The sequence below is a fragment of the Alligator sinensis genome, unplaced genomic scaffold (genome assembly GCF_000455745.1).
Source record: "Alligator sinensis unplaced genomic scaffold, ASM45574v1 scaffold528_1, whole genome shotgun sequence".
Classification (NCBI taxonomy): Eukaryota; Metazoa; Chordata; order Crocodylia; family Alligatoridae; genus Alligator; species Alligator sinensis.
In genome coordinates, this window is record NW_005841846.1 from 456,265 (window position 1) to 468,746 (window position 12,482).

At 44.5% G+C, this 12,482-nt stretch overlaps 1 protein-coding gene across 7 annotated transcripts in view; it reads left to right on the plus strand.

The window, feature by feature from the left end:
- The window catches only part of MICU3 (mitochondrial calcium uptake family member 3), a 105,472-nt gene that overhangs the window by 37,272 nt on the left and 55,718 nt on the right, over nucleotides 1-12,482 (plus strand). For 6 of the 7 annotated variants that reach the window (XR_003094715.1, XM_025207398.1, XM_025207390.1 and 3 more), the window contains exon 6: nucleotides 2,129-2,211. Coding sequence is in view for 6 of the 7 variants with exons in the window: in XM_025207398.1 (XP_025063183.1) it covers nucleotides 2,129-2,211 (83 nt within the window). In the remaining variant the exon portion in view is untranslated. Of the gene's footprint in view, nucleotides 1-2,097; nucleotides 2,212-12,482 lie in introns of all 7 variants that reach the window. The other variant, XM_025207410.1, reaches the window with a different exon arrangement.

The following is a 12,482-nucleotide window of genomic DNA, read 5'->3' on the forward strand; positions in this document are numbered from 1 at the left end:
AAGGGCAGACAGTGGCAGTATTCTCTGGGGTCCGGAGCCATATGAAAGCAGGGGCTCCAGCCAGACCACACTATGATCAACTGGCGAGCTCACTGTCCATGTGGAGCTCCAGCAGGAGCCCTCCCTGACTGGGTAGTGAGCTCGGCACTCATTGGACATATACAGCACAGCTCTTGTACCCCATTCCTGGATCCACTACTGGGACAAAGATTTAAATCGTCAAATCACATTGTTAGTTGCTGCTAATTTCAAGTAGCGTGAGTGTGGATTGTTTTAGTTGTCACCCCTAAGACCTTCCTAAATAGCACAATGACAAAAAGTCTAGAATCTCTTTAATCAAAAGATCTTTTTTTCTACATAACTTTTGCTAGTCCATTTAAAAAATATATATTACCTGATTTTTTTTTTCAAAGAAAGCCCTACTGGGAAATTCTCTGAAGGTTTTAGTCAACATCTGTCTCATGTGTGCACTCATGCGTACACACACACACACACACACACACACACACACACACACACACACACTGCTAATGTCATATTTGAATTTAGAAGCTGGAGGAAACAATATTCATAATTCTCAAAACCTTCATTAAACTAATGGTTGTATTGGCACTTGGGTATGAACATCTTATTATTCATTAGAAGTCACGTGATACTTTCTATACTCATATGATATTAATTTTTAATAAAAGTCAGTTACACACAAAATGAATGTGTGCCCAGGTATTTCAGTAACCTGGCTTTTGAAGTTCCAAGAACTTGGGCGGGGGGCGGAGAAAGATGGGACAGGAAATGCTTTATTTGCCTCTTGACATGGTATTCATTACTAAATAGAACAGGGTTTTACTACTTTTTGTTCTTCCCTGGTCTTGAGATCCTGTTACTTGCCCTGTCCTTATTTCCCTTGTCATCATATCTTGTAAATATTTCTTTATTAGGTCTGACTTGTGAGTGACAACTCAAATTTCATTTGTTACCTATATCGCCTTTTGTTGTAGTTCACAAGACACAAAATTGCTTGCTTATTTTAATACTGTTAGACTTTAAGGAGTTTATTACAAATGCTTCTTCTAATAAAGCCTGGCTTTTTAGCCTTTACTGATCATTATCTGTTATCACTTAAGGTATCATTTCTTTTGGCTGCTGCCAAAGCTTTTAAAGACAGGAGTGAGTGAATTTTAGGCTATTTTAAATGTCACACTATTTACTCTGTTCTACAAAGATAAAGTTGTCTTTAGGATTGTCACTTCTCACCTAAAGTTGTTCAGGGATTTCACCTTGGTCAGTCTATTGTTTCTGTTATAGTGCTTAGGAAGTTCTTATTCCTTAGAATAGGAGAAGCCATTTTCCTTTTATTAATTGGGAGAAAACATTGTTAATTAACATTCGGATGATACTTTTCATGTCAGAAATCTTTGTGTTGGTTTATTAGCTAATTTTAAAAAGTCACTCTTTTTCCAGCAAAAGATACACCAATCAAATTATTTGTGTATTGGTATATGTATTTTCTGACCATTTAAACAGCTTTAAATTAAGGTGCATACTGATAGCAGTATAATTGTCTTTGTTCATATAATGTGCCAAGAACAAAATGTGCAGGTCAGAAATGCAGAATCAGATGCATGTCTTTCTGGGCTTTAGTAGATGTTATTTTTGCCTCTCTTTATCCATTGCTTTAGCAGGACAAAGTGCCTGCAGCCACATGTTTGGGTTTTTTGTCCTGCTAAAGAAAATGGTCAATCTGACTCAAAAATTGTGGATCCAGGCAGAAAAAATAACAATAAAACAACTTTTGTCCTGGGAAGGTTTTCCAGGACAAATTCATTATGTGGATGGGTATTTCTGTCCACCAGAATCTGACAGTCCTCTCCTGAATACCACACCTGCCACTGTTCCAGGATATTTTCCATTTTTGCTTTTGCTTCCTGCCACATGAACTTTGGGGGGTCATGAGCTCTTTTTCCAAAATGTTCATAGTTAAACAAATGATGCATTCTGGTTATATACACAAATAAACTGCTTTACACTAGGAGAGGGTCTGACTTATGCTATGCAGTGTATGTTCACAAAGTTTAAAATTTTATTTTTTTTCCTCAGAAGATTGACAGCTATATGCTTTTTCTGACAGAGCCTCACGCAGGTTTTAGAATAGCTTTCAACATGTTTGATACTGATGGCAATGAGATGGTGGACAAAAAGGAATTCTTAGTGGTATGTATATTATATAATGCCCTTTCATCACTTTCAGAGTATTTTGATATAATCTTGCTGTCCACTTTATTGTCAGAATATTACATACATATGAGAGTGTATAAATTCGTAAATATTATCTATTTGTTATGAAGCATAGGGGTACTGTGCACTATACTTTTGAAGTTGCATTTCAATTTCTATTATTTCTTTAATCTGCTAATACACTTCTCAAAAGTCCTTTTGAGCTAATATTATCACAACTTCAGTCAGTAAACTTACTTGCACTAGTCACACTAAGAGACTTAATGGAAGGATATTGGGTAGGTTGCTGACATTACCATGGATTGTAGGCTTGTTGTTGGAGCCCATAAGTTTTGGGAGAGTTTTGCTTTCTTCATCATCTTTAAGGCATGAAGGTGATTCTGATAGGCTTCGTGGCTGAATCTTGGTAAATGTCTGTTGTATTTGGGTGGTTTGGGATTCTGTTTTTCAGTTCTGGAAATCTGGTGCTGATCTGTTCCTATTTGGTGTGTAGAACACTGATCAGAATGGGTGAGTCAAGCACAGCCCTTCAGAATAGGCTGTGTGATATGTAGAACAGAGTGAATTAGTCACCTGAAGTCCCTTGGGTATGATATACATTTGCTTGCATATAACTGGAAAGAAGATATCTGAGTGTACCTGAGTACATTTCTTCTGTAGCTTGATTGCAGTTCATTTCATTCAGCTGGGTGCACATATTTGTTTAAGTCACATTGATATCAAATAAAGACATGGCTAAACACAACTTGAAGTTGTGGCAAGCTTGATTGGAGTCTAACTAATTTGTTTGTGCTTTTAGTTAATTGAGATTATGTTGGTAATATTGTTCTGTTGTTGTTTGAGCCAAAAATAAAACTTATTTTTTCATAACTGCAGCTTCTTCAGTAGCTGTTGTACGTATCAGAAAAAAGGCTGCTGATGGTTATAGAAGACATTCAATATAACAACTGCCACTTACAAGCATTGTAATACTCACACCCCAACATGTTGCGACTGATGGGCACCAATATATTTTCAAGCTTATAGTTATCTTGAACTCTTTTAAAAAGAGAAACAAAGTGCTTAGGAACTGGGAAATAGAGTTGAGGATTTCTGCTCGTCTTTAGATCTGTCCCTTTGTGTTTTGCTTTATGCAATTTGATATCGTGAGGCAAGCAATGATATGGATTAAAATAATACAAAGTAGAGTTTTAAATAATGACTGTGAAGGGCAATTCATTGCGTGCATTGCTTTATAAGTGCTTTATACTGGAATCCCAGCTGTACTGAATACATATGATTTGGATATTTTTTTCAAACAAAAGTGAAAAAAAAAAAAAAAAAAAAAAGGTTTGTGTGTACTTTAGAAATTAGGGATCCTTACAGATTTGAGGAGGACTCTATCAAGCCTCCAGTACTGTATTAAACATTGGTTCTCAATTCAAGGTTTTTAGACTTCAGGCACCCCTCGTTATTATCAGGGTACACCTCATTAGATTCAAGTTACCCGTCAGTGTGACGGGACCCACCTTAGAGGGTGGTACCCTCTGGCAGCCATACTAGTCCTGCCCAATCTCACTAGAGTACCACCCAGTTTTACCAGAATAACACCTGCCATTCCCTGTTGGAATATTAATAATAAAAGAGGCTGTCCTCAGAGACTGAGAGTCCTTAGGTACCTGATTACACACTGATCATCATGCAGCAGCCTCAGTTGGGCCTGATCTTCTAAACTCTTTACACTGAACCAGGTGTCTCTCCCTCAAACTGACCTCAGCTAATGGCATGTGTGTGTCTCTTCTACATACCCCCAGGCCTCTGGTCCTTGCAGCACCGGATCCCCAGTCCTATCTCATGCCACCGGACCCCTAAGTCCACAGCTCTGGATGCAGGGTGCCTTCCCTGACATCCACCACGGCCAGTCTCCACCAGTATTTTGTGGGCTCTCTCTCACGAACCCCTGTCCGATTGATCTGGCTAATTAACTAGAACACTCTGTGTCCCACCAGCATCCACCGTGGCTTTACAGGAATACCAGTCCCTGCAAATTGCATCTGTCCTCAGTACCCTTTGGCCTCCTGCCTCCCTTTAGTCACTCCCAAGCCTAGCAGATGTAAAACTGTAAGCGTAAATACTTCAATTAAACAACTAACCTATCTGTGAACCCTCTCCACAAAGAGGACCCTTCCTATTCCTACCAATTGATTCCCACGATCTCCCTGGAGTACCTGGTCTCTCTGTGTATTCTCAGCTCATCCTTCTCTCCAAGGACCTTTTTCCCACCACTGTAAGGACCAGAGGAGCTCTCTGGCCCTGGAGCCAAGCCTATATACTTACTAACTCCACTCCCTTCCTGTCACCTGATCCCTGTTTCCCAGGGCCAGGTACAGGGATTTCCCATTAACCAATCTGCAGGTTTGCCCCTCCTCAGCCTGCCTCCCTGTGAGCAGACTTAAAGTTTGGTGTCCAGCTTCCCGCAATCAAGCACCCTTTATACTGCCTTGCAGCCACCCCAGCTTCTTTGTATGCTGCCATCTACAGTGTCTGGCAGCTAATTAGTTCTGCTGCTTGGCTGTATAGTCTGTGGCTGAGGTTACTCAGTTACCTAATTATCAGTTGTCTGTTCAGTTCTGCTGCCACGGCTCTTTAATCCATGGCCTGGATCCCAGCCCTCTTAGCCTGTCTTCTTTTCCATCTTACTCCAGGTAAGTGGCCTGTGGCTTTGGGGCTGTTCCTTTTCCCTTTCAGCTGCCTTTTGCTCACTGTGCTGGCCCTCTTTCAGCTCTCTTTTTCTTCCTCAAAGGGGATTAGAGGCTCCATGTTACACTTAAAAAAGGCCAGCTCTTTTCACTCATTTTAGACTATGGAAAATAATACAGTAATTCTTCTCTTGCGAAGAACTCAGAAAGATCAGAACAAGTCAGAATGTTCTTAATAACATGGAATCCTATTTGAAATCTCTGGGTACGTCCATATGAACACACACGTGCCTCTTGTGGCATCCTAAACCAGTATGAGATGCTGCAAGAGGCACGCTGGGAACAAAAAAATGTTCCCTGTGCTGCATATTCGCAGCATGGGGTCAAAATTTGATACCTGGAGATCCAGGTGTTAAAAAAATACCCTGGGGGGAAAAAAGTGGGGCAACCAGAGGCTCAGGTCCTCCACAGAGACACTCTGGTATTCAGACAGAGCATCTCTGTGGCTTGCCCTTGCCCCAGTGCTGAAGCACGCTGCTTGCCCGTGTAGGGCAAGCAGTTGGGCAGGCTGCAGGGAATTGGACCCAGGCTCTGTGCCAGGTAAGTAGAGGGTGGGGGGGAAGCTGGAGGAGTGGGGAGAGGGACTATGGAGGGGTGCTTGGGAGGGGTGGGTCCTCCACCCAGCCCTCCCTCATGGCCTGCACTCACCAGCAGCAGCAGCGGCCATTGAGGCCGCTCGGGGAACAGCCCCCCATGCAGCAGGGCTCAGCCCCAGCCACCTGGCAACCACACTGCTCCTGCCACATCGTATGGGTACGGCCTGGCTCAGCAGGGCGCCGGCTGTGCTGGGCATTTTTGGGCAGCTCAGGGCAACTAGGGATGTCACCCAGGGCCAGTGCCACTCAGCCCGAGCAGCCCCGAGCTGTCTGACAGTGCATGGTGCCACGGGGCACCCTGCCAAGCTGAGCCACACCCATGTGATGCAGCAGAAGCAGCAGCGTGGGTCCCAGGCAGCCAGAGCCGAGCCCTGCTGCCCCATACTGCACAGGGGGCCTGTGCCTCGAGGCCCCAAGTAGCCCCAGTGGGGCTTTGGGATTTTTCTGTCTGGGATTTTGCAGTTTTTAAATAGGGAATACTAGAATTCCTGCTAGTGAGCCAAGTGGCAGGACCCAGAGAGATGAGCCTACTCAGCTGGCACCCAGGACCCAGCTAGAGGTGGCTGATCTCCTGGCGACTTGGCAGTTCAAAGCAGGCCACCACACAAAACATCTTCCAGGCAATAGCTGCCCAGATGGCTGGGTGGTGGCCCACATGGCAGTAGTGCTGCACAAAAGGCCAACTGTAGCCACAGCCCACTGGCAGCTGGCCGAGATGCAGATGCCTCTACTGGCCATGCAGTCCCCAGCCAGGTCTGGCAGGCATGCAGCCTTGGGGCCACATGCTGTCGCAGGTCACAGGCAGCAGCCCCTACTACCAGACTGGTGCAGTGTGTAGAAGGTCCAGGTAACTCTCAGGGCTGCTTCAGCAGTCCATCTGGGACAAGGGGTGGTGTCCCAGATGGCAGTTGACCACCAGAAGCTCCTGAGAGCATGTAGCCCTGAGCTACTTGCCAGGGCAGGTTTTTACACTGCTGGGGCCAGCACAGGGCAGGTTTTTATACTGCTAGGGCCAGCACAGGTACTACCCCTGGACTCATGTTTGCACACTTAAGGGTACTAATATTGTGTCACCCTTCAGTACCCTTTAAAGGATCCCTAGACACCTGAGGGTGCACCATCACCCTCATTGGGAATCGCTGTTCTAGAGAAAAGAACAGATCATGCAGGTGAGTGACAAATTTAAGTGGTGAAATACAACTTGTATTTAACCAAACCAAAAGTAGTAAGTTACTACTTACTACTTACTACTGAGAAGATCCTTCTCAGTTCACTCCTTGTCTTTCCCACTTGTGCTGCTTAAGAACAGAGTTCCCGAGTGAAATCACAAGTATGTATCATTTACCTTTGGGAGCTGGCTTTTTCAGCCTTTATCCTCCTGAACATCAAGTGCAAGTTGCAACATGGTCTCACTTTTACCTTCCTTTTAAGTCCTTTTCCTCTTTAATCCAAGTGCACCTTCCTGAGTCTGCAAGAACAGCAAAACAAAACCCCAGACCATGCACCAGTTTGGCCCAATGAGGAAGGTTTCTTCCTGATACCCAAAAACAGATTCAGTCACACTCAGAGCAATAAAAATGACACAATCTTGATATAGATATATCTATCTGTCTTGATATACCTTGTGGGGGGAGGGTAGGAGGGGGTAGCTAGAGCAAGAGAATTGGAAAACATGGTCAAACTGGGGAATGGCAATTAGAGCTGGCCTTATGGAAAATGGTACCCTGGGCAAACCTGCATTTTGCACCCCCTACCCCTGACATCCACCTCTGCAGGCAGAGGCAGGTAGGGGGCAGGAGTCCCCGCCCCACTCTGGCCCTGCTTCTCTGCCCCAGGCCCTCCCTCTGAGGTCAGGGGATGATGGCAGGACTGGGGAGGTGGCTACCCACAGGGCAGGTTGGGACCAGGCTTGGTTGCACAGCTGCCCCAGGAGGGGAACGCTCAGCCTGGTCCTGCATTGGAGAGCCATGCATGCTGTGCCCCGTCCAGATTTCCCGCCAAGCTCACCATGTCCTCCAGCCCCACCCGAGTCAAGGCGGGACCCTGCTGTGCCTGTGTATGGATGGAGTATGTGCGTGCGCATATGTGTGGGTGGCAGCAGCGGTCCCTCAGAGTAGAGGATGTCCATCAGGCTTGATGGGTCTTCAGGTGACTGAGGAGCCCAATTCTGAATGCACACATTCTTTGGCAATAGGGGCATATTGTTGTGCGGGGGAGTAGGATTTGCAGCCCTGCATTGGTCTCCTTCTCCTTCCTCTGCCACCGTTTCGCCTCAGTATTGAGTTGTTGGGCCTCAAAGTGGCGTGTGCCTTGGTGGACCAGGTGGCACCATGCCAAACATTTAGCATTTTGCTCCTCCCAACCATTGGTGTCGGTGCCTCTGTGCTTGAGGGTGACCTTGAGCATGTCTTTGTACCGTTTCCTTTGGCCACCCTTTGAGCGTTGGCCAACAGAGAGCTGAGAGAAGAGAATCTGGCGAGGGAGGCAGTTCTTGGACATCCGGATGCAGTGGCCTGTCCATTGGAGTTGATTTCTCAAGAGCAAGGCTTGGATACTGGTGGATGCAGCTTCGTGGAGGATGCTAGCGCTGGTCTGACGGTCCTCCCATTTGAGGAGGATTCCTCAATCCCCAGGATTCGACGCAAGCACCGCTGCACCGCAAGCACCACTGGTGAAAGCTCTTGAGGGTCTTGATGTGGCATCAGTAGATGGCCCAGGCTTCGCTGCAGTAGAGGAAGGTTGTCAGCATGACAGCCTTATAAACCAGGACCGTCGTCGACTCCCGAAGATCTCTGTTTTCAAAAACACATTGTCGCAGCTTGAAGGCAGCGGCGCTGGCGCAGTTGACCCAGTGCTAGACTTATTCATTAGTGGTAGCCCATTGAGAGAGGTGGCTGCCAAGATATGGAAAGTGCTTCCCGTACTCCAGAGTCTCACCATCTACATAGATAGCATGAGTGATGTTCAGTTGGCCTGGGGAGGGTTGGTGGAGGATCTTCATCTTGGTGATGTTCAAGGGCAGGCCAAGTCTCTTATACAAAGCACTGAAGAGATCTAGGGTAATTTGCACATCCTGTGCAGAGTAAGCCATCACACAACAATTGTCCACAAACTGAAGGTCATGGATGTTCTTAGTGGTGAGTGCCATTTTTGCCTGGAAGCGCCCAAAATTGAAAAGCTTCCCATCTGGTCGATACTGGATACTGACACCAGATGGTAGATCATCTTGAATAAGGTGGATGATGACAGTCAGATAGATGGTGAACAGGGTGGGGGCGATAACGCAACCTTGTTTGACTCTGGTCCGGAGGCGGAAGGTGTTGATTTCAGATCTTTCACTCAGGACGGTGGCAGTCATATTGTCATGCAGGAGTCTCAGCATGGTGACAAACTTCAGCGAGCAGGCAAGGCATTGGAGGATGGTCCACAGAGCTTCATGATTTAAATAACTGAATGCCTTGGTCAGGTCAATGAAGGCGAGGAACAGTTCTTGATTTTGCTTCCGACATTTTTCTTGGATCTGCCTGGCAACGAAAACCGTGTCTGCAGAGCCCCAGGATGGTCGGAAGCCGCACTGGGTTTCCAGAAGGATCTCGGCAACAGGATGAAGGTGGTTCAGGAGGATGCGGGCCAGGATCTTACCTGCAATGGACCCGTACCTCCTGATGATGACACCCTGAGAAGTTGCCCACGTCCCCCACCTCTAAGGCTGGCTCTGATGGCATTACACAAGAGGTGATCCTGCACCTCCTTCCCCAAGCCAATGGAAATAAGAATGGGGAGGTCATATCCCTTATTCGTCACACGTGCTTTCACAGTCCTGTCCTTCTCTCCCTGACACCTGTGGGCTCTGTTTATGGTCTTTGTCATGCACTCAAAATCCCTTTCCAATCTCCCCATCCTATTGAATCTGTTGGAAGGGGCTTTTTCAGACAGTGGATGTATTTGTCATCTGCTGTTAAAGAATACTAATTGAATTTATTTAGGGCAAAGCTGACTGTAACTGCTGTTTTTGACCCCTTCAGAATTCCAAACTAAAACTAGTCTTTTAAAGTGTGGTGCAAAAAAAAAAAAGTCAAAGTCAAAAATGTGCTTGAGTATAAGCAAATGAAACTTGATTGTTGCTGTACCTACATCAGATAGACGGCTTCTTGGTCCATTTTAAACCTTTGCAAAGTAGTTTTCAATAAACAATATCAGTTATCTTAAAGGTACAAAAGATAATAGCAAATGGTTACAGTATAAGTTTAAAAAATTGTGTCTTTCTAATCTGTAATGCAAGACAAATTAACACTTCATTACATTCGGTTGCAGAAAGAGCATATGTCAAGAAAGGAATTACAGCTTGCTTAATTTTTCTGGATACAGCACCAAAGCTTCAATATTTTTGTAAACTAATTCCTCAGGCTTGTTAGCTTTTTCTCTTTGCTTATGTCATAGGGGTGAGGTCCGGGAACAGAAGGATTTTGTTCCCTTGATACAGGAGACCTTGTTTTGCTCCTTTCAACAGTCAATCCCATTATTCCATTTCAGACAATGTTCCTATGAAAGTACTCCCAGATTTATTCACATTCACTGTTCCACTCATTGGTATCCTGTAGCACATTTGCTGCACAAAAGGTCTGTTTCCAGAAGTTCAGCAAGAGCTTTAGTGATGAATGCAACAGGATCCTGCTCCCTCTGTATGTGAGGTAGGGAAAATCCATCCCAGGATGCATTACATGTTTTTCAGATCTCGTTTGGTTTTTCAGTTATCACCACTCTTCTCTCCTACTTGATGGCTTGTCACTACACTTTTCACAAAGTATTTCCTTTCCACCCCTGCCTCTATATTTACCTTAATCTTCCTTTCCACAGTTTTAGGGTGCAATTCAACGCACTCCTTGTATAAAATCTAGGCCACTAAACTTAGGCAAGGGTTCTTCTATCTTGTCTCAAGAGATGTTATGCAGAGGACATTGTAATTTGTCCCATTTAAGTTGTAGAAAGCCAGGATAAGGAAATAATTTCTACCTTCAAAAATAAAGAGAGGACATGGAAAATATTACTGTCTACATCTGTCTCAGCTATCTCTGAAACCTACCACATGAGGTGCTTTGGGAATCTTATGGTAATATTCCTCAAGTCATTAGTTCTTTATTTAAATTCTATTATAATTATTTATCTAATTCTGTCTACATCTTAGCAGTACAACTTACACATTTTTTAAAATAATTTTCCATTATTTATCTGTTTTCTATAGGTGTAGCAAGGATTTTTTGGTGATACCTTTAACTATATAGTTGGAGAGATGTTATACAAACTTTTGGACACAAAGTGCCCTTCCTCAGGCCTCTGCATATGCTTAGGAAGTAGATGTCACTGAATAGTCTGGCTTCTCTTCTCTTCAAAATTAAGAAAATAGATATTTTCCGTGGTAAAGAGTGAATTTCAATATCCTTCATGTTTTAGCAAATTTGGAGTATTATTTGAGCTGTCCCTGTCCAGGAAATATGAGGCAAGGATCTTTTTTTGGTCCAGCTGTATGGTTGGGAAAGATATTAGACAAGCTTTCAGGCACAAAGTGCTTTTCCTCACCTCACCATTAAATATTGAAATATGGAATATAAAATTAAAAATAATAGATAATACCTACACTTCCTCTAGTAATTGAATTTAAATCATGCTTGGACTATACTATATTACATTAATGTTGTTCATTTCTAGGTTGCTGTTTTGAATGCAGTTCAGCATTTTGAGTAAAATTGCAATGCCCTTGATTCTGTAGTTCACAGTACTTACTGTTGTGCCTGTGCAGTGCATTTGTATGAGCTGGACATATCTACACATGCAATTAATATGAAGCTATAAAATCTAGAGTGTATTGCTTCACTGCAACTCTGGAGCTTATTGCACCATTTGAACGTGTGTCTGGGAGCAATAAACTCCAGAGCAATAAACTCTGGGGTTTATTGCTGTTTGAATGTGCACCCAGGAGCGCAGCATATTGAACGAGGGTGGAGCAGCCCCAGCTGGCAGGGAGCCTGTTCAGTCTGCCATCCTGGGGCTTCCCCCCCAACTCAGTATACTGCGGAGGGGCTGGCTGGTGCACAAGGATACTTCAGTTTAGGGCTAGCCAGCAGGCAGCCACGACACTGAAGCACCTTCGTGTCCCAGCCAGCCAGGGCAATGTCTACACAGGCACTGCTGCAGAGATTTTTACTCTGCAGCAAGATAGTACTTATTTATAATAATCATATAATAATATAATAATAGTAATTGATAGTACTTATCCTGCTGCAGAGTAAATTAGTTTACCACAGGCTAATAGGGGCGCACCTGTACATGCCAAGATGCTGACTGTGCAGCTAATTAGTATACTAGAAGGTGCCCACAGGGCGGAGCGTGGTGAACATCTCATGTAGAAAGACCCACTAAATTGCAATATCAGGCTTAAATTGGCCCTGTCTAATTTCTAATAGCCCAAAATCCTAATCTCTGAAATAACCACCAAATAACTGGCATCTTTTGTGTCAGTCTCAGTTAAGAAGCTAAAAAGTGAATGTATGTGATTGCTAAAGTAATATATGTAGAACATTTTTTTTTTATGAGACTGAATTACATTTTATGGAGATGTTAGGCATCATTGGCTGCATCCAGACATGTCAGCAGCACCACATACTACACATTCAGATGTTTTCTGCACTGCAGGATAGCTGGGGGGGCTGAGTCCAGGAGATCCCAGGGTCAAAAAAGCGCGCGCGCGCGCACACACACACACACACACACACAGTGGGGCAGCGCATGTGGGGACAGTGCGTGCCACCCAAAACCGCAGCCTGGCCAGCCAAAGATTCATAGATGTTAGGGTCAGAAGGGATCTCAGTAGATCATCGAGTCCAACCCCCTGCATAGGCAGGGAAGAGAGCTGGGG